The 22,548-nt window shown below is 37.3% G+C and overlaps 1 protein-coding gene across 2 annotated transcripts in view; it reads right to left on the bottom strand.

The window, feature by feature from the left end:
• Cnbd1 (cyclic nucleotide binding domain containing 1) overlaps positions 1-22,548 on the bottom strand; it is a 357,869-nt gene that overhangs the window by 285,050 nt on the left and 50,271 nt on the right. For both annotated transcript variants that reach the window (XM_037202380.1, XM_037202379.1), the window contains exon 4: positions 7,083-7,238. In XM_037202380.1, coding sequence (XP_037058275.1) covers positions 7,083-7,238 — 156 coding nt within the window. The remainder of the gene's footprint in view (positions 1-7,082; positions 7,239-22,548) is intronic.

Raw genomic sequence — 22,548 nt, 5'->3', positions numbered from 1 at the left:
TAAAACAGAATAGGTAATCAAAATATATAACACATTTATAATATAATAAATTATATCACAAATCAGTAATGAGTGGAAAGTCTAAAAATAAATTATATTTATGAACAATTTAGGCATTAAAAATCATTTTATTGATTTTTTTTTCCTTTGGAATAGTAGTATTTGATTTTACCCTAGGTCACTGGGCTATCTAGTCCCAGGTTTTTGGTCACCCAAGCAATGTTAGACATGAGTTCCTCCTTGTGGAATAGGCCTTATGTCACATCAGGTATTGCTTAGTTACTTCCATAAGCTCTGTGCTACCATTGTCCTAGCAAATCTTGATGGCAGAAAGTCACTGCAAAAGAAGTCCTACCTTCAGTACACTGTCTGAAATAGTTGAAGGACTAAAATATTACTTCCAGTGAAACTAACTTTTATGTCTTTATTATTAAAAGAATTTAAAAACTTTTAATAATTTTTCTACAATATGCCTCTTCTCTCTCTCTCCTCTCTCTCTCCTCTCTCTCTCTCTCTCTCGTGTGTGTGTGTGTGTGTGTGTGTGTGTGTGTGTGTGTGTGCATGAGAGAGAGAGGGAGAGAGAGTGTCTTCTGTTGTTCATTGGTCAGCATTACCCTTTTTGTTCAAGACTTCTTTCATTACTGGGTTCTTTTGTGCTTTCCTATGAATTTTAAGACTTTTTTTTTTGTAATGATGACATTGGGATTTTGATGAGGACTCCATTAAATCTGTAGATCACTTTTTGCATTTTCATTGTATTGTATTCTGATGTTCAGATGATGTGGGAGGGATCTTTCTATTTCCCAATGTCTTCTTCAATTTATATTATCAGGCTTAAGATTCATACTATAGGAGTTCTTCATTTCCTTGGTGAGGCATGATCCAAGATAGTTTTTGAAATAATTGTGAACAGAATTGTTTTCTTCTTTTCTTTCTAGTATGTTTGTTATTGATTTGGCTATATTGACTTTGCAGCCTGCCCCCTTTGCTGAAGGTGTTTATTGGTTCTAAAAGTTTTCAAGTAGGGTGTATAGAATTTATCACATATCATATCATCCGCAAATAAGGATAATTTGAGTTTTCCCTTTTCCTTTATTTCTTGCTCTTGTCTTATGGCTTTAGCTAAGACTGTATACAATGCTACAGAGTAGAAAGAGAAGACACTCTTGTCTTAGTCCAGACTTATTTAAACTGTTTTCAGTTCTTCCCTCATGTGTTATAATGCTGTCTATAGGTTTATCATGGATGGCCTCCACTGTGTGGAAACATGTTGTTTCTACTCCCAGTTTCTTCACAACTTTCACCTTGGAAAGACATTGAACTTGATCACAGCCTTTTCTGCATCTATGGATTTGAACATGTAGTTTCTGCCCTTGATTGTTGTTAATGTGATTCATCATGTTTATGGATTTTTATATGTTGAGCTATCCTTGCATCCCTGGAATGAAATACAAATGGCCAATAAACATATAAAAAAATGTTCAGCATCCTGTCATCAGAGAAATGGACTAAGGTTGCAAACTTGTCAGAATGTCTCTCATTAACTAGCGACAGAAACTGCTGGTGAGAATATTGGGGGAAGTGACACCTTATACACTGCTGGCAGAATGTATCCCCAAATAGACCACAGAAAATCAGTATGGAGTTTTCTCAAAACATCATAAACTAGAATTCCCCTGCTGCACCTTTTTCATATATAATTAAAAGACTCTAAGATATCATGACACAGAAATACTGGCACATCCATATTTATTGTAGCACTATCCACAATAGCCGAGCTATGAATCATGAATGCATATTGGAAACACAAGGGACTACAAACTACAGTATCATCCATGCAAATGATAACTTGTACAGCAAATAACCCTTGAAGACATGAGGGCCCAAAGAACAGATATTTAGTGGATAAAAGATAGAATGACAAATAAGGGTTGTTTTGTAAGTTATTAAAGATAACCAACTAGTTTGATACCTCTGTGTAGATAATTCTAGAGGTTGACCTCAAAATGACCATGTAGACCCATAGTCTACTAGAAACCACATGACACATGATTTTCTAGGTTTAATATGATCTGGATGTAATGTTCTAAGTCTTTCTAAAATTTATTTTAAATATCAAAATGACCCCAATAGTACAAAAGCATGCTCATATTTGTAAACACAGTTATTTGAATGTAAACTAAAACTATTTGAAAAGTTAGGGCTGGCTCACAAGATGACTTAAAATATTTTGTGAGAATAAGTGAGTACATTAAGAAGGTGATTAAAATTTGTCAGACATTACATTTTTAAGAAATCATATGATTGTGATAACTTACAGACAATTGTTAAAACTAATCTGCACACATGATTTTGTGTCCCTATGTATTATTAAATCTGTAATAAAATACATATTAAAACTTTCCAGTAAGGCCATAAAAATCAGATGTCATAGTATCTAATGTGTTCTTTCTATTGTGTTTATACTTTTAAAGCATTTCTATGAAAATATTCTAACTTGAAATGTAGAAAGTGAGTCTGTGAAACCAAGAAAGTTAAATGTTACTTTAAAATACAATCTAAAACAATATATTAATAGAGTTAAAGTGTGTTATTAGAAATGTTATAATAGAAGACCTTGTTTATTCCTTAACTACAGAAGACTGGTTCAAAAATGGTTTTTAAAAAGCTCATTCATATGTGAATGACTATAATATTAAACATTTTGAACTATAATATGAAAATGCCACAGTCAACTTTGTAAACTAATATAAATACATGATAAATAAGTAAGAGCTATTATTTGTTCATCTATCATAATGGAAATTTATATATTCTGTCTTGAGAGGAGATTTATCTTAAGATAGTAGCAAATTCTTTATAATTCATTCATGGAAATCATGTAGAAGACAATTTTGACTCATCTGGGTCTAACAACAATAATGATAGCATGAGTTTATGGCTTTTATAGAATAGTAAACTGAATACTAAGAGGTAGAATTTTCTCAAAAGCTTGCACAGTTCATAGCAGTCTGGTTCATGACCTAGATTTTTCTGATCACAGGCCAAGCTGACTGCACTGAATACATCCCAAGTATAACTGTGGCTCTTGCTGCTACAAACAGACCAAGAAGCAGTGCTGTTCTCTTCCACAATATCTATATGATGCTAAAGAGTTAACATTTCTGTTCTTTGTTACCTCATCTAAAGTAATTGTCTTCTTTTAATCACATTCCTATAGCATCTATGATCATGACTCCTATCATAAACATAAATAACTATCTGTATTTATTAACCCAACTTCAAATGAAGATTCTATCTAGGTGAGAGCCTTCCCAGCCTATCTCCAAGCAGCTTTACTCCAAATGTGCCATTTGCACAAAGCTGGGAGCACCATGGCATTTTCCTCTGACTGGCACATAGCCTGGAAGTGTTATCCCAGACTGAGGTTCCTCATCTTATAAGCCACTTCACTGGAGGACAGTGGGAGAACCAGGCTGCATTTGAATTTTACACAGCCTGGTTCTAAAAGGCAAATACACTGATTTCTTCCAGGGAGTGAGTCCTCTGAGTCCTTCCTGAGAAGTGGCTCTGCATCACTGCTCTGTCGAAATGTAATGATCATCAGATGCCTCATTCCCTCGAAGGAAACATCTTTAATTGGAGAAAGTAGAAGAGATAGCAACTGGGCCAAGTTTCCTCTAAGGATCTCCAACTGCTTTCATGATCATTTTTGAATTCCTTGCATCTCCCTCTTTTCACACCATCTCCAGGCCCATATAAGTCATTTTTTTAAAGAGTTAGCAGATTATAAATAAGTTGTTTTCTACAAAGTATTTCATAATTACATTTCAAAAGCTGGTGATGTTATAGTGTCATTAAATATGAGCATTGGATGGTATGAGATTAATTCCCTGCATTCTCCATAGAAAAGAAGCTACAGTCATTCCTCACCTAGTACAGCTGGACATCCCACCCTGAATCTCCTCATGGCAACCATGTTGACCACAGATACATGAAAGGTTGGCATTCCACCAACATTAAAATCCCACCACTGCCTATGACCACTTCTTGATGATTGGGTTCCTGAGTCCTTCTGAGGCCTCCTCCCTCTCCCTGGCCCTCCTCTATTGTGTACTTTTCAGGAAAGTTATCTCCTTGTAGGTCACTGTGTTACAAACCATGTTGTAGACCCATTCTCTCACACTAGTTTCCTTTGAACAGAGTACACTTATCTGAGACATTAAGTTGGCTACTACCTTCCTATTTCCTAAAATATCTCATCTTATCACCCTACAGTGAGATTTTCACTAATGTTTCCACCAAGCTCTATCTCCTGAAGGTGGATTAACTTTCTCCTAAGCCCTCAACACTGTCATGGTGCACAGAATACATTATCACTTCTATTTAAGAATATAAACTCCACAGAAGGTAAAACATATATGTTTCTGAAATTCCAATCCTGGAAAAATTACTAAAAAAGTACTCAAAAGCTTATGCTGAATTCACTCACAAATGGATTAAATTATAATTTTCCACAATTTCCAAAGTTGTTTAGAAGATCAAAATTGTTCACAGCTGCTAATTGTATTTGTTGTTCAATGCTTACTCCTTTTGAAATGTGTTTTCTTTCAAAGTATTTCCCTTTGCCAATTATATATAAGCTCAGTAAAAGTACTCATCAGAATGTACTGTCTCTTTAAGTTTTTTTTCTAAGGAATGGGTATACAAGCCAACAGCAAGCCTGCTTCCTACTAACTATCAATCAAATGTAGTGATCATGACTCAATTCTGAACTGTATCTTGAGAAGACTTATGATTGTAAAGCTCTTAGTATCTTCAGTATGCACTTATTTGCCACTGTGGGGATATCTAACATTCTCTTATTTTTTTCATTGTTTTTGGTTGTTGTAGTTTTAATTAACCAGTACTGGTTCTTAATGTAGAGTTCAATGCCTTAATTACCACGTAGTCAATGTAATATGCTTTACAAAACAACATTTAACACAAAGACTCCAAGCCACTTTTCTATCCTCCTCCTCTCTCTCCCGCATATTGTCTGACAAATGACTTACCAATATTGTACCTCTCGCCTAGGTCCTCAGTTGTGCAACCTCAATGATTTTGATGTCTGCTAATGACTTTTATGTTTCAAAGCCATCTTTCTGCATCAGCACTAAACTCAACCTACCAACTTGAAGTAGAGGTTATGTAGTCAATGTGATTAAATATCACATCAAGTTATCAACTTCAAAAGATTTTTAATATTCTCAAGAACATTTGCATTTCTTTGAAAGTAGCTATGGTAACTCATAATTAATTTTTATTTACTAAAATTCAAACAAAGGACTTTATAGATTGTAAGGTAGCTAGTTTTAAAATTCTGGTAATTTGCATCACTAAAACAACCTATCAATCTATCTGATATTGGTTCTGTTAGTCAGAAATAAACAAAAGGCTATAGACCTGACAACTTATCCATCAATAAACAAAATTTAGTTAAATTATTTTTGTACTTTGCACGTAAGGCATCCAACTCCATTGCAAATATAATTAACATGAAACTATTGATGTTCCTAAATGTGTCCAACACCATTAAATGAACTACTCACCCTTGTCTTGAGTCTACACCTTTGGATGTAGAATCAGAATTAGAGGCTTGTGCTCAACTATTAGAATACAGCAACGATTATGGGATTGGCCCATACAATTTTTCACTTTGGCAGAATAAAAGAAACACAGATTCAGGCCCATGAGGTGGCTTAGCAGGTGAAGGCAGTTGCTGTGCAAGCATGACAACCAGAGTTCCATGTAAAAGTACAACCCAGGTGAAGATCTATGGAGTAAATCAACTCTACAAAGCTGTCCTCTGGTCTTTACATGGCATGTACCCCTCCACAACAATAATTAATTAGTTAATTAATTAAAATTTTAAGAAATACACACAGACTCTTCCTTTCTGTCTTTAAAAAGGTAAGCACTCATGTTAGGTGACAGAATGAGAAAAAGCTACAGAGTGAAGATATGGACGGTGTGGAAAACTACTGTCCCTGCTGAGAGCTAGCGAGAAAAAGAAGGTATCAGTTCCTCAATTATAAGGAATTTAAGATTCCTCCAGCAACAACATAACCATGAAAGAAGATTTCTTGCTATAGAAATGAACGGCTCATTGTACACCTTGGTTGAAACTGACATATTAAGCAAACCAGATACTCTATGCCTAAAGACATTACATTGAAAAAGAAACACACACACACACACACACATTAAAATGCACATTATTCAAGCCACTAAGTTTATAATAATCTAATACACAACAATAACAAAATTGTACTTGTATCAACAGGCAAGGAGAAAAGGCACACCCTCTTGAAGAGCTAAGAGAGATTTCAGCACACCTATTGTTCTAATAACTCATCACAACTGTCTCAAAAAACTGCCATGAGAACTAGTTCAGAAATTCCATTTGTATGTGTAGAAACATATAGGTATGTAATGATAATTAATAAAAAGGAGGCCATGAATTTGAGAGAGACCTAGGATAGGTAGGGAAGATTCAGTGGAAGAAAAGAGAAATGGTAAGTGATGTAATCATATTATAATCTCCATATTTGCTTCTCTGTTCCTATTTTCCTCCCCTCTCCATTTCTCTTCCTTCTACCACTAAGCAGTTGTGTCCCAACTGTAGGACAACATGCTCAAAGAAATGAAATGTAATAAAAGTTAAGTGTGTTTAAAGGCTCTGTGATGGAAAAGACAGTTTAAATTCTGCAGAAAGCCATTGAGTAATTAAAAACTAATGAAATCACAAACTGTTTTTTACATGACATCAGTACACAGCACATGTTTTTCTTGCAATGTAAAATTGAAATGAGGAGCCACAAGCTTAGCAGTATATCCATTGCATGTCATGAAGGCTGAGTTCATGAAGGTTGTTGTCATCTGTGGACAGTCTCCAGACTTTCCACTTCTGAATTCATCAGTCACACCAAGTCATGAAAAATGCACATGCGTTTGCAAACAACTAACTAAAAACAAAAAACAAACAAAAAACTAGTCACAGTAGTCTTTAGTGACATAAATTTACCATTAAGAATACTCACAGTTTCTTTAAGATAGCTAAGAACTCTACAAACTTCAATGAAGAGATTTCTTCATCATAAAGACTAGGGCCGCCACGTGCTTTTCTGGCATACTCAGCTATGTTGTGTGACTCAAGAGGTTGGAGTTTATTTTCCTCTGTCTTTGCAGAACATTTTCTGAACAAGGAAATAATATTAATGTTATCATTACCATGCATAAAAGTTTTACATGGAGTTCTACTTTACTCTCAACCGTAGAAATACATGGTGTGATAATAAATCAACACTAGTGTAGTTATATTTGTACTCCATTGTACCTTAAATCTACAAATTAGCATATATAAAATATTTTCAGCATATATAATTTGATTATATGTTATGACTTGTAAGCATTTAAAATATTATATAACTCAAGGAAATTTTACAAATCTACAACCATCCTTCTTTTTCCATACAAACAAAGAAAGAAAGAAGGAAGGAAAGGAAGAAAGAAAGCCCCAAAGTAGTAGATGGCAAGAAATAAACTCAGAGTTAAAACTAATGAAACAGAAACAAACAATAATACAAAGAACTAATAAAAAAGAGGGCTGGTTCTTTGCAAAAAATACAATAAAATTGACAAAAGCTTGTCCAAATTAACTAAAAGGTTGAGAGAGAATATCCAAATTAACAAAATTAAACACAAAAAGAGGAACCTAACAAATACCAAGGAAATCTAGAGAGATAGGACATGCTTTAAAAACCTGTACTTCGCTAAATTGGAAAATCTAAAAGAAATGGATAATTTTCTTGATATATAATACAGAAAAAAATTCAAGATCAGATATGTAATTTAAGAAGATCTGTAATGCTAAGAGAAATAAAAGCAGTAATTAAAATTCTCCCAACAACAAATAAAAATGCCCAGGTCCAGATGGCTTTAGCACAGAGTTCTACAAGACTTTAAAACAATAATTAATGCCAATACTCCTCAAAATTTTTCACAAAATAGAAACAGAGAAAAACATTGTCTAGTTCTTTTTATGAGTTCATGGTTACACTGATATCTAAATCACATAAAAACCTAACAAAGAGAGTTACAAACCAAGTCCCCATATGAAAATATATAAACATTTTTAGTAAAATACCAAAACCCATGAATATGTTAGAAAGATCATCTTCCATGATCAAGTAGGCTTCAATCCAGAGATGCAGGATTGCTTCAACATATATAATTTAATAAATATAATCCACCACACAAAAAGACTTTAAAAAAAGATCATCTCATTAGATCCAGAAAAGACCTTTGACAAAAATCTAACACCCCTTCATGATCAAAGTCCTGGAGAGATGAGGGATATAACAGACATACTTTAAACAATAGAGGCAGTTTAGAGAAATCTCACAGCCAACATCATCTTAAATGGAAAGGAACTCAAAGCAATTCCACTAAAATTAGGAACAAGACAAGGATGTCCACTTTCTCTACACCTCTTCAATATAGTACTTGAAGTCCTAGCTAGAGCAATGAGACAACTGAAAGAGATCAAGTGATAAAACTGAGGAGGGAAAAAGTCAAAGTAGATGATATGTTTATATATGTAAGTGACCCTGAAAATTCCACCAGGAAATTCCTATAGCTCATGAACACTTTCAGCAAAATAACAGGATACAAAATTAATACACAAAACCAAACAAACTTCTTATACACAAATAACAAACAGACTAAGAAAGATTCAAGGAAAAAAATACCTTTTCAATAACCAAAAATGAAAGAAGGGAAGGAAAAAAATAAGGAGAAAGTGTGTGTGTGTGTGTGTGTGTGTGTGTGAGAGAGAGAGAGAGAGAGAGAGAGAGAGAGAGAGAGAGAGAGAGAGAGAGAGAAGGAGGGAGAGAGGGGAGGGAAGGGAGGGAGGAAGAAAGGAAAAGATATTGAGTAACTCTGAAAAAGCAGGGAAAGACTTGCATAGCAAAAGCTTTAAAACAATGAAAACAGAAACTGAAGAAGATAGCAGAAGATAGTAAGATTCCCCACATAATCTACAGATTCATTGCAATCCCCATCAAAATCCCAACACAGTTCTCTACAGAACTTGAAAGGAGAATTTTTCACTTTCCATATAGGAACACACACACACACACACACACACACACACACACACACACACACACGCTAGCTAAAACAAGCCTGCATAATAAAAGAACTGCTGGAGGTATCAGTGTTCCCAGTTACAAATTGTGCTACAGAGCTATAGTGATAAAAACAGCATGGTATTGCCTTAAAAAAAGACATGTTAATCAAGTAATCAAATGAAAAACCCAGACATGTTTGTTTTGTTTTTGTTTTTTACCCACAACACATCGAAAAGAAGACTGTCTTAGCTAGAGTTGTTACTGCTATGATGAAATACCATAACTAAAGTAACTTGGGGAGGTAAGTGTTGATTCTGCTTATGCTTCCACATTTCAGTTCATCATCAAAAGAAATCAAGCAAGGCAGGAACCTGGAGGTAAGAGTTGATGCAGAGGACCTAGATGGGTGCTGCTTACTCTCTTGTTCCTCATGGCTTGCTCATCATATTTTCTTTTAGAACACAGAACCACAGTCCAGCGATAGCACCACCCACAATGGGCTGGATTCTCCTCCAATCAATCACTAATTAAGAAAATGTTCTGCAGGCTTGTGTACACCCTGATCTTATGGAGGTATTTTTTTAGTCAAGATTCCCTGCTCCCAAATGACTTTAGCTTATGTCAAGTTGAAATAAAACTATCCAGCACAATTGATCCCTTGTCAACTTGAAACACAAACATATCATTATTAAACTACATCCTTTCCTTTTCACATTTATCCTCAAGATCTCACATTTAAAACATAATGTAACTTTAAGAGTTTGACAGTCAGGTAGAAATCAGCCAGCCAGAGGCCACAGGCCTGCCTGCCACTGGGTGCCACTATAATGAGCAAGTATGTGGCAGAGAGATGAAAAATAAAGAGAAGCAGAGTGGGTTAGCTGCTGTGGAGAGAGGTAGAACTGGAGACAGAACTGGAGATGTGACAGTGGTGTGGAACAGGTTTATGTGAGTGGCCTGTGCTACCAATGGGGGCCATGGTGACATGGCTGCTGCTAAGGGCCATGCCTGCATTGATGGTCCTATGGCAGCTGGGGTCTATAATGTCTGTGACCCATGTTACCACCAAAAACCATGTGGACGCCAGTAGTCTGGACTGCCACTTAAGTCCATGATGTCTAAGGAGTGAAATGAGCTGACCCTGCATCTCACAGGCCAGTGCAGCAGGAGAGCTGGCTCCCTCCAGTGGTGTGGGCATGGTACAGCTGTCCTCACTCTTCACAGGAGAGCTGGCCCTGATGGTGGGGGTGAGGGAGATCTGGCCCCACCCTTCATGGGGTAGGGAACAGGTATTCCAGGTGGAGGCCTAGGTTTACCAACCGAGATACCACCCATGCCCACTTCCAGATCTTTGAGTTGACATACCCCAATATCTAACCCATTTATGACCTGCTAGAGCAATGGAGGTACCAGTCATGTGGAGCCATAGCCATGGATCTCCACGACTCAAGGCAACATCAGGGTATTCAAAAGGAGTCGCAGTGAGAGTTCAGTAGTGATATGCAGCAGGAGCCAGAGGCCTTGAAGCAGACCAATGTCTCTTTGCAGTGATCATTTACAAGGAAAGCTGTTGAGCAAAAAGAGAAAGACACACTGCAGTTCCCAATGCCATTATGACAAATAATGGAGAGTGGGAAAGGAGGAGGAGTGAAGTGATTTTTTAAAATTTTATTTCTATATTTTTTTCTTATTGTGGGGAGGCTACAAGGGTAGAGGGTGGTCATAGAAGGACTGGGAAATGAATGGGGTTGGGGTGTATGATATGAAATTCCCAAAGAATCAATACAAAAAATTAAAAGAAGAGTCCAACAGTCTTTAAAATTAAAAGTTCAGTCTCTTTAAAATATCCAATCTCTTTAAAAATCTGAAAGTTCTTCAAAAAAAAAGTCAGTCTTTGAGCTGTGAGATCCTGTGAAAATCAAAAATAAATTAAATGCTTTCTTCAAAAAGGAAGGACCAGGGCAAAATTACAATCTTATCAAAGCAAAATCAAACTCCAAAAGTGTAAATATCTCAACATCCTGTTATCTGGGATTCACTCAAGATCTTCTGGGCTCTTCTAAGGGGCTTGGGTAACTCTTCCAGTTCTGTCCTTTGCAGCACATACAAGTTGCTTTCTAAGTTTGAGCAGGCTCTACTTCAGTACTACTGCTGTTCTTGGTGGGCATCCATGGAACTGGCATCTCCAAAATTACTGAGATTCCTTGCTGCAACTGGGCTACACTTTCACCAGTAGCCTCTCTTGGGTTCTTTTCATGGAATCCAGCCCTACCACACAGTGCCAAGTAATGTTGGTTGGTTTTGCTCTTTTGTTCTTTACAGTTTTGGGTCTTTGCTCTTTGGGGGGGCCTACCACCCAGCTCCCAAATAAATCACACATGGAGAATTATTCTTAATTATAAATGCCTTGGCTTAGCTAATTTTTTGACAGCTTTTTTTTTTTTTTTTTTTTTTTTTTTGGTTTTTCGAGACAGGGTTTCTCTGTGTAGCTTTGCGCCTTTTCTGGGACTCACTTGGTAGCCCAGGCTGGCCTCGAACTCACAGAGATCCACCTGGCTCTGCCTCCCGAGTGCTGGGATTAAAGGCGTGCGCCACCAACGCCCGGCTTTGACAGCTTTTTTTAAACTTTAAATTATCCCATCTACCTTTTGCCTCAGGGCTTTTTTATTTTCTTACTTCTGTATATCTTATTTTCACTCTTAGTCCATGGCTGGCTGGTCCCTAATGTCCTCCTCCTTGATTCTTCTTGCTCTTTCTTCTTTTCCTCCCAGATTTCTCCCTCTATTTTTTCTCTTTGCCTGTGAGCCCCACCTATCCTTTCTCCTACCTCTCTATTGGCCATTTAGCTCTTTTTTAGACCATCAGATATTTTAGATAGGCAAAATAACACAGCTTCACAGAGTTAAATAAATGCAACATAAAAGAATGCAACACATCTTTGCATCTTTAAACAAATTTTCCATAGCATAAACAAGTAGAACACACCTTAAAATAATATTCTACAACAGCCAAGATTCAGCTACTCTCCATGACCCCTTAATACCTACAAAACTAGCACTTCTGTGTGCTGACTCTCAGGAAACACCTTCCAGAAGATTTCACCATGATGATGCTGATCTATTCTTAATCACTGCTAATTTCTCAACTCCAGATGATCAGCATTGAGTATTCCAGCAAAACAAAGGTTTAACTTTACTAGTTCTGGTATCTTGCTAATCATAACTGATTCTTCAGCCCCAGCTAACTAGGACCACAGAATATTAATTCAAAATAACAAATGGCACCAAGAAAATCTTCCCTCTGAACTTTACAAGCCATCATATACATTGTCCTCAACATTCTTTCTTCCAAACTACTACAGAACAGGTCACTAAAGCATTGAACACTCAATCGCTTTTCTTGCACAAAGTTCCAAAGTCCTTCTATGACTCTCCCCAAAATGACACGGTCATGTGTGTCACAGCAATACCTCACTCATGGTACCACTTGTCTTAGTTAGGTTTACTATTACTATAATGAAACACCAGGACCAGAGCAACTTGAGGATGAAAAAATTTATTCTACTTAAGCTTCCACATTGTGGTTTATGATCAAAGAAGAAAGTCAAGACAGGAGCTCAAACAGGGCAGGAATATCTTATGGAAGCATTTTCTTAACTGAGTTTCCTTCCTATCAGATAACTTTAGAGTATGTCAAATTGACATAAATTATAAAAGACCCCTAGGGATTAATATCAAAACATAAAAAGGACTCAAAAATATGGACATCAAGAAAACAACCCAATTAAGAAGTGGAGTAAGTTCTAAATAGAATATTCTCATAAGAAGAAATACAAATAGCTGAGAAGCACCAAAGAAATATTCAACATCCTTTGTTATTATGCAAATGCAAATAAAATCTTCTTTGAGATTTCATCTTACAACAGTCAAAAAGGCCCAAATCAACAAAACAAATGATAGCTGGCAAGGATAAGGGATAGGGAAAAACACTCAACCATTGCTGGTAGGAGTACAAACTTGTGGATCCACTATGGAAATCAGTGTGGTGGTTTCTCAAGAAGATCAGAATTACTGTACCTCAAATATGTACCGCTCTTGGACATATACCCAACAGACTCTACATGCTACTACAGAGACACAAGCTCAACCATGTTCATTGCTGGTTTATTTATAATAATCAGAAATTGGAAACAAACCACATGTTCATCAATGGATGAATGTATGAAGAAAATGTGAATTTTCACAATGGATTATTACTAAGCTGCTAAAAAATGAACCTATGAAATTCTCAGTAAAATAGATGGAGATTGAAAAAAATCACCCCGAGTAAAGTAACTCAGACCAAAAAAGACAAATATGGTGTGTATTCACTTACATGTGGATGTTAGCTCTTACATCTTTGATAAGCAGGCTATAATCATGATAACCACAGAGGTTAGGTATAGAATAAAGGAGTAGGGAATGGTTGGATCATCCTAGGAGGGGGAAATAAAAAAGATAATTGTGGATGGATGGATGAGTGGTACTAGAATGGGAAGATCAAATGGGGAGTAGGAAAAAGAATTGGTGAGCATAAACTAAGGAACATTTGAGAGATCATGTAAAAATCAAATACTGTAGAAGTTTCCTAAAATATATTCATATATGAAGGCAATCTAAATGGAATCATCACATAATGGATGAGACGTAGCCCCACCTGGACATCATTCATCACCAAACAAAGCTTCCAGTTCTGGGACTGGGATATATCTAGTTGAATTTTTGGGCAAAAGGATCCCATGAGAATGCTCAAACAATCTTGGCTGTTGTCAATGATATTTGTTGCTCTCCACAAATTGATAGGTCCTACTGCTGAAAAATACACCTCCGCAACTCAATTAACATAGAGAAGCCAAGTTAGTGTCTACCTAGAGTCTTTACCTCTTTATGACTAAAGTTCATGGTACTGGAAGGTACTCTGCACAGTTCCAAAGCAGAAAGGTAACGCCAACCCAGCTACAAACCCTTCAATCTGTAATGGTGACCTGTCAGCAAGATTCATTAGTTCAAAACTGTAACAAAGCTTAAAGGACTAACCAACAAATATCTGATTGGATTTAAGGATCACTCCATGTGGCGATTTGAAATAAAATTGCCCCCAAAGGAAATGACACTATTAGGTGTGGCTTTGTTGGAGTAGGGCTTTGGGCAGGCTTTGAGGTTTCATATATGCTCAAGCCACACCCTGTGTTTCAGACCACTTCCTGTTGCCTATGAGTCAAGATGTAAGAACTCTCAGCTCCTTTTCTAGCACCATGTCTGCCTGCATGCTGCCTTGCTTTCCACCAAGACAATAACAGACTAAACCTCTGAAATGAAGTGAGCCACTTCAATTAATTGTTTTCCTTTATAAGATTTGCCGTGGTTACGGCGTTTCTTCACAGCAACAGAAACTCTAAGACACTCCACTAATTGGAATCCATCACTAACACTGCTTAGGTAACCAACATCCTGAGACTAGATAAGCCAATGCAAAATCATATATTACTGTTCTATTAAAAGGATACAACAATAAAAGGACTCCTAACAATATTCTGCTGTACATCTAGATGTGTGCCTTGCTCAGCCATCATCAAAGAAGCTTCCTCCTGCAGTAGATGAGAACAAACAGGGACTCACAGTTAGACAAAGTGCAGATACTAAGAGACCTTGGAAACTCAGTCCTGAATAGGATGTTTTCATCAAATCCCTACTATCAAGGATGAGAGAAGCCTGTGGAAATGGAAGCAGAAAGAATTTAGTAGACAAAAGGGCTAAAGGACACCAAGGAAACTAAGCTTTCTAAACATAGCTAGACCAAAACACACATTAGCTCACAGAAACTATGGCAACATGCTCAAGGCCTGCACATTTCTGGCCTACAAGGGCCCCAGTGCTGGACAATTAGAGAGGAAACAAAAGCCCCCATCCCTAACTCAGAGGCTATCTCCAACTGACAGCTACTCTCAAAAGAAAAATTCATTTTCTCCATGGGAGTCTCCTTGGATATGCAAACCACACTTAAGGCCAGGCCTCAAGCCTGGGAGGAGATGGCAAACACAAAACCAACTCAACTGCAGTTGATAATGAAAAATGAATTTAAAAAAAAAAGGGGGGGGGGAGCGAAGCTAACTCGATAGCATTTTTGAAGATTCTATGTCTTAAAATGCTTTATCAGGAGTTCTTTCTTTTTCTTTTTATTTTTTTACCTCATTGGTCCTTTGTGTATATATAATGTGTCTGGTTTTGTGTTTTTATGGGATTTCTGTATGTGTAACACGTGTGCCACTGCATCTATGTGTTTCTTGAGCTTTTTCTTTGGCTCTTTTTCTTCTGTTTGTTTGTTATAGCCTGTTCTGGTTTGGTTAGTTTAGTTTTACCTTATTTTACTTTTTTAGATGTCTATATTCCAATGAGTGAGATAAAGAAAGGTTATGGATTTTGGTGAGTGAAGAAGAGGGGCAGATCTGGGAGGAGCTGAAGGAGGGAAAACTGTAATCAGAATATATTGTATGAAAAAACTCTATTTTCAATAAAAATTTAATACTGTTTAGATTGGGTGATGGTTCAGTGGATAAGAGCACTTGATTCAGAGACAAGAGGACCTGAGATCCTATTTCCAAGGCCAGTGAAAAAGGCCAGGCAGGGCTGCTGATGCCTGAAATCACAGCATTGGGAAGCAAAGGCAGAAAGATCCAGGGAACATACCAGTTTTTTCTGGCTAAAAAAAAAACAAACCTCACCATGAAATTAGAATAACCCCCAGTTCACACTATTCCTGTGGTGGACGCTCAAATTATCAGAGTTGAACACACCTAGGTGTTGTTTTGTGTCAAATACAGTGGCTGCGCCTACACAACCGCTGTCCCAGCTGGCAATTGTAACTTCACAGCTACCAGCTGTGGCTCGGCCCTACAGGCTACAGCCCGGAGGGAATCGTGTTCCCTCTGGCACCATCTCTATCATAGCCGCTAAAAAAAAAAAAAAAAAAAAAAAAAAAATTTTATCTAGATCTCTGTCCTTCTATAACTCAAGATTCAAAAGTGAGGGTGAAATCTTGCTAGCTCAGAGGGGCTGAGTTGCGAGTAGCTTACCTTCTTTCCTTGCTCAAGTCTCTGAAAGACAGCCTGTTCTTCTGCTCAGCCCCCACTTAGGAACCCTCCCTACACTTAGTTCCTCCTTACCACTTCCTGTCAGCTAGTTGCTGACTCAGCCTCCTGACCCCAGGTTAATTTTATTTAATAAAATAAATATTAACACATCTTTGCATCATTAACAAAAGCAACAGAAGCAAATGTAATATACTTTTACACAGTTAAAATAATATTTCACAACACCTAGCTCGTAAATGTAATCTATATTTGATTTGTTTGTCCAGATATTTTTCTTTTATATTTCCTCAGTAACAAAACTAAACAAGGCACTCCACAGAGCATGTTCACTGTGATACAGTTTATAATGCTGGAGATGTTATAAAGAGCTGTCAAATCATGTTTGACACAAAGTACTTAAAACTTACCAACAGGTTTTTTTTCTTCTTGAATGTTCTAAACCTTCATGACCAGTAGTCATGATTTCCAACAGTGTGTAAAATTTTCAATTATTTCATGGATCTTCTTATTTCTTGTCTTTTTCCCCGTATAACTTCACTTATAAAATTTTCTACAACTCAAAGTTAGAATGCCTCTATCACAAAGAACAACTCAGAACTTACCAGCCCCTATACCACATGCTTCTAACCAAAACTACCACAATAGAGGCAACAGCAAATGTAGTTTCTGACACAATTCACTTTTCTCATTTGTAGTCACCATTCAAATGGCAAACATGTTTTTAAAGAACCGGAAATAAACTTTCTTGAGTCTTCTATCTTCAAACAAGGAAATCCAACCCATATAGGCAATTCCTAAAAATTACCATAATGTACTAGTCCATTCCAAGCTTCATTTTTGCATAGGAATGTATTTAATTTTGGACACTATGGTAGTTTGAATGGAATTGGTCTCTGTAAGCTCACAGGGAGTGGCATTGTTAGGAGGTATGGCTTTGTAGGAATAGGTATGGCCTTGTTGGAGGAAGTATGGCAGTGTAGAGGTGGACTCTGAGGTCTCCTTTGCTCAAACTTTGCTCAAACCACTTCCTGTTGCCGACAGGTCAAGATATAGGACTCTCAGCTCCTTCTCCAGGACCATGTCTACCTGCATGCCACCATGGGGCACCATAATGATAATGGACTAAACCTCTGAAAGTGTAAGCCAGCTACAATTAAATTTTTCCTTTGTAAGAGTTCCTGTGATCATGGTGTCTCTTCACAGTAATAGAAATCCTAACTAAGACAGAAACAATGAACAACATAAGAGCTTCACTAAGGCTATTCGTGACATTTCTATAAACTTCAATAAAATAAAGTTCTTAGAAAAAAAAAAACATGTTTAAGATTCTACAAAGCTGGAGATGGATATGGCTCAGGGGTTAAGAGCACTGTCTACTCTTGCAGAGAACACAGGTTCAATTCCCAGTACCCACATGGTGGTTGACAACTGTCTATAACTATAATACCAGGGGATCCAATAAACTCTCCTAAACTCTGAAGGCATTGTATGTATGTGGTGCACAGACATATATGCAGGCAAACACTTATGCTTATAAAATAAAAATAAATCTCAAAAATATTTTCAATATTCCACAAGAATGACTGATTAGAACTTTACAATTACCTACAGTTGAAATATGGCATATCCAGAGCTAAAATATCCTGGCTAACTCTACTTCCATTAATAGCCATTCATTGCCTATCTATATTCTGGCCTGACATCTTTTCAGTTACAAAGTAAAACCTTTAAAATGAATTAACAGAAGACTAGCTTCCACAAACCCAAAAGTTTAAAATGTGATTAGATAATATTAAAACTGTTAGCAATGACAGTAGGGTTTTGGCCGTCTTACTGTAATCTACCTACCAGATGCTTTCTCTAGTAAATATGGGAAATTCTTTGATTTATGGGAGTGTGTGTGTGTGTGTGTGTGTGTGTGTGTGTGTGTGTGTGTGTGTGTGCCTCCCTACACTTCTGTCTGGAACAGAGACCTAAGACGCAATCTATGCTGTGAATTGACAGCTTTCAACCTGCCTAACTCCTTCATACTCTATGTCTTATCTGCTTCACTGAACTAAATCCTGTGATGTGAATCATTTCACCTCCCCTAAAAGTTATAAAAAGTTGACCTTTCTTTTATTTTGAGATTGATAAGAAACTCGTCAGAAAGACTGCCCAGGGATAATGTCTGGAGATGAAGGTTGCCCTCAAAAAAGACTCCTCTAGCCTACAGTGTCATCCCTTTCATAGTGTTAGCTTTCTCTCTCCTACTATTCTCATTTTTTCTTTTTTTTTTTTTTCATTAGAAAAGATTTTACGCCGGGCGGTGGTGGCTCACGCCTTTAATCCCAGCACTCGGGAGGCAGAGCCAGGCGGATCTCTGTGAGTTCGAGGCCAGCCTGGGCTACCAAGTGAGCTCCAGGAAAGGTGCAAAGCTATGCAGAAAAACCCTGGCTCGAAAAACCAAAAAAAAAAAAAAAAAAGAAAAGATTTTACCACATCTCATCTGCGGTTTTCCCTCCCTCCCCTCCTCTAATGAAGCTCCTCTCTCCTATTGAAAGTGAAACCTCTCCTTCCTGCTAAGTCCTCATCCTGCTTAGAGAGTCTCCAGACATGATACAGTTTCTGTCTGGTATGTCCCACGCACCTTGAGGCCCAGTGTGGCATGAACGCCCTCTCATTCTAGGAAACCATGTTGAAGGGAAATGTGACAGTTGTGTAAGCTTTATTTGTAGACAGCCTGCACTTGCTTTATTTTGTTATTTGTTTAACAGTCTATAGAAGAAATTTTATAGTTATCAAATTGCTTACATGTTAGGACATGTCATTCAGAAACACATGAATCCATGTTCCCTAACAGGACCCCTTATATTTGGCTCAGGCTAACCTCTGTCTCAGTCCCTTTGAGATGAGAGGTATATTGTGTAGCACTTCCATTTTCTTCTGTTCATAAAAAATTCCAACAGATCAAAATGTCTTTTTTCTCTCTCCTTATTTCCAGTCACCATACCCATCTCAGAACTCAGGGGACAATTATCTATAAGTTTTTATTTTTTAAAAAGGAACAAAAATTCCTGGTAACAAGTACTAATTGAACAATTCTAATATCAACTAAAATTGCCTTGCCAATATTTGGATGATCAACAATATCACCTGTGGTTTTCTTTGTGTCTTTCCCCATCTCTTGACCAACTATTAGTTTTCCTGAAACTTGAATGTCACTAATTGAATTAAGACTTACTTGAGGAACTAGTGGGAACTCACGAAAGTTGGACCAATGGCTGTGTAGCCTGCATGGGACTGGACTAGATCCTCTGCATGGAGAGACAATGGTGTAGCTTGATCTGCTTGGGGGGGTCCCCTAGCGGTAGGATCAGAATCCATCCCTGGTGTATAAGCGGGATTTTTGGACCCCACTATGTATGATGGGACACTTAGGGCAGCCTGGAAGCAAGGAGAGGGGCTTGGACTTGCCTCTTACTGGTTGTGCCTCCCCATGGGAGGACTTGCCCTATTGTTGGGGGAAGGGGGAGTGGATTGGGATGGGGATGGTGGGAGGTGGTAGGAGGGAAGAGGGGGATCTTTGATTGGTGTGTAAATGAATGAAAATTTTTCTTAATAAACACAGAAAAGAAAAGAAAAAAAGACTTGAGGTTCCTATACACTCTCTGATCTAATGCAATGCCACCCTTCTGTCCGCTCCTTTGACATGCAATTCCTACAATTATCACTTCTTACCAAGAGCCTGTCAACACTGCCAAGCCCTGATGTAGGGATCCTGGCTGAGTAGCATTTAGTTCACATTTGCTGCTCAGTATGCATTGTTCAAACGAATAGATAAATGATAAGGTATTATCATGTGATCTCTTTTCAGGTAGTGTGATTTTTATTTTCAGAGCATGATAATATAATTACTGTGGCTCTAGCTTTTTAATTCAAAAGAGTAATCTCATTTAATAAAACTCAGAACTTCAGAGAAAATATAGATTTTTGATCACAAACAGGCAGTGTCAATTACGCTAATTTAAGATATATGTGACTTTAAACTATCCCATGGTTTAAACATTTATTAATGATCCTAAGGAGAGGTGCAAGGTATCATGAAATAAGCAGTCCTTGAAAGTAACTGTGTGGCATAGGTAATTTACACAAGATGGAGGCTGTGGGGATGCATTAAAAGATACAAGCTTTCAAAGCAATTTTACAGACATTCAAATCTTCCAGTCTATCAGAAGCTATTTTGCTTCAGGCTTCCCTTGCTTCGTGTCCAAATATTTCATGTCTTTATTTTCTAACATTCTCTACAAGTCACACTTTTAGAAAAAAATGTATAATACGTCAAGGGTGTAGGTTCACTAAACAAAATGACTGTCTTCAAATGCCTTTAGGAAACATATATAGTATATACTAATATATTATACCAAATATATTAATATAATGTAGAAGTACAAGTAATGTATTTCAGATAAGTCATTTGTCATTTTAATTCACATGAAAGCTACATGTTTATTGATATTACACCAAGTAGATTTCTGAGTTCCAATTCAAATAACTGTTATTCTAACCATTAGGGCCTTTAGTTCAAGCTCAAGTGACTATTCTTCGCTTTGACATAGTTGGACAGCTTGGAAGTGATGGGTAACATGGCTGACTGAGCATTCAGAATTGCAGGACCATGTGGCATATACCCAAAGACCTCTCTGCAGGCTGCAGTTGTCATTTGCAGATACTGTAGAAGTGATTTGAGCTCCAAAGAACAAAGCAAAATGCCAAACAGCCTTTTGTTCTTTTCCAGAATTGTATAGTTAAAAGTAATATAACACAGAGTAAGAAAATTATTTCACAAAATAGTGCCACTGAATGGGTAAGTTATAAACCTGGAAACTGTTGTGGAATATTAATTTAACTGGGGCATTACTTTATGCTGCATTTGTTTAAGATGTAAAGATGTGTTGCTTTGCCTGCCTAAGGCACCTGATTGGTCTAATAAAAAGCTGAATACCCAATAGCTAAGCAGTAGAAAGATAGGTGGGGCTGGCAGGTAGAAAGAATAAGTAAGAGGAGGAATCTCGACTTCAGAAAAAAGAATGAAGAAAGAACAAGGGAGAAAGAGAGGGAGATGCCCCGAACAAGTCAGGCAGACATGGAGTAGGACGTACAGAATGAAAGAAAGGTAAAAAGTCTCAGCTTAATTAAATATATAAAACCTTGTTGGACAAGCATAAGATAAGGCCGAGCATTCATAATTAATAATACGTCTCTGTGTCATGATTTGGGAGCTGGTTGGTGGCCCAAAAGAAAAAGCCTGCTACAGGAAACTTCTATATTCCAAAGGCTGCCTTGGCCTCTCTTTTTTAAAATGATCTTATGTCTAGTCAATATGAGATAACAGAATCTAGTTGGACTTTATTAAAACATTCTTATGGGTAAAAACTCCAAATTTTCTTGTAGTGTATATTAAATGCAACATGTGATTTGATACCAAATTTAATAAAATACAGTCTTTCAGTATCCATGGGGATGCTGTTCAGCAACTCCTGGAAAACAGCAACACACCACATCCAACTTCTCTACCCAGCCAGATCCTATAAATCTTGCAACAGGGTATGCCAGAGCCTCCTCTCCATACACCATCTCAAACCCTCCATATATGCCTGGGTCCAGCTATATGTACCCCAGCTTATTATGGACAGCCCTGTTTACAACACTACCCCAACCTCTGGGTTCTAGCCAGGCCCCTTGGAGACTACCCATAAGAAACAGACTCTTTTACATAATACCCAACCTCACCATTCAGCCATGTTTTGTACTTGCTCCAGGGTCTAACTGGGTGATTCTCCTCTCCTTGTAATATCTCCAAGCTTTAGATATATCTTCAAACTCCAGGCTGAGACCAGGATGCATCTCTTCCATGCCAACCCTGGCCACTATGTCTGCCTGATTTCATTCCACCTAAAGTATCTTGAACTTTCAGGTCTTAACTAGCACAATTTCATATTCTGTGCTCTGTTCCAGGCAGATATGGCCATATCAGACACAGAACTAACAACAAAAGAAGTTCTTAGTCCCATCACAAAAATACAAATAATATGAGAGATCAAAGCATATTCATGCACACACACACACACACACACACACACACACAAATACACAGAGAATGAACACTTTAATGATAATGATGCTTGAGAAAACTCAAATATAAGGTGGATAGAAATGATGAAGACAATTTGGGATTAGAAAACCAAATTAAATAAAGATATAGAA

Source organism: Peromyscus leucopus, chromosome 2, assembly GCF_004664715.2.
Source record: "Peromyscus leucopus breed LL Stock chromosome 2, UCI_PerLeu_2.1, whole genome shotgun sequence".
NCBI classification, from domain to species: Eukaryota; Metazoa; Chordata; class Mammalia; order Rodentia; family Cricetidae; genus Peromyscus; species Peromyscus leucopus.
Note: the sequence above shows the minus strand (reverse complement) of the source record. Positions and strands in the feature narration are given on the sequence as shown.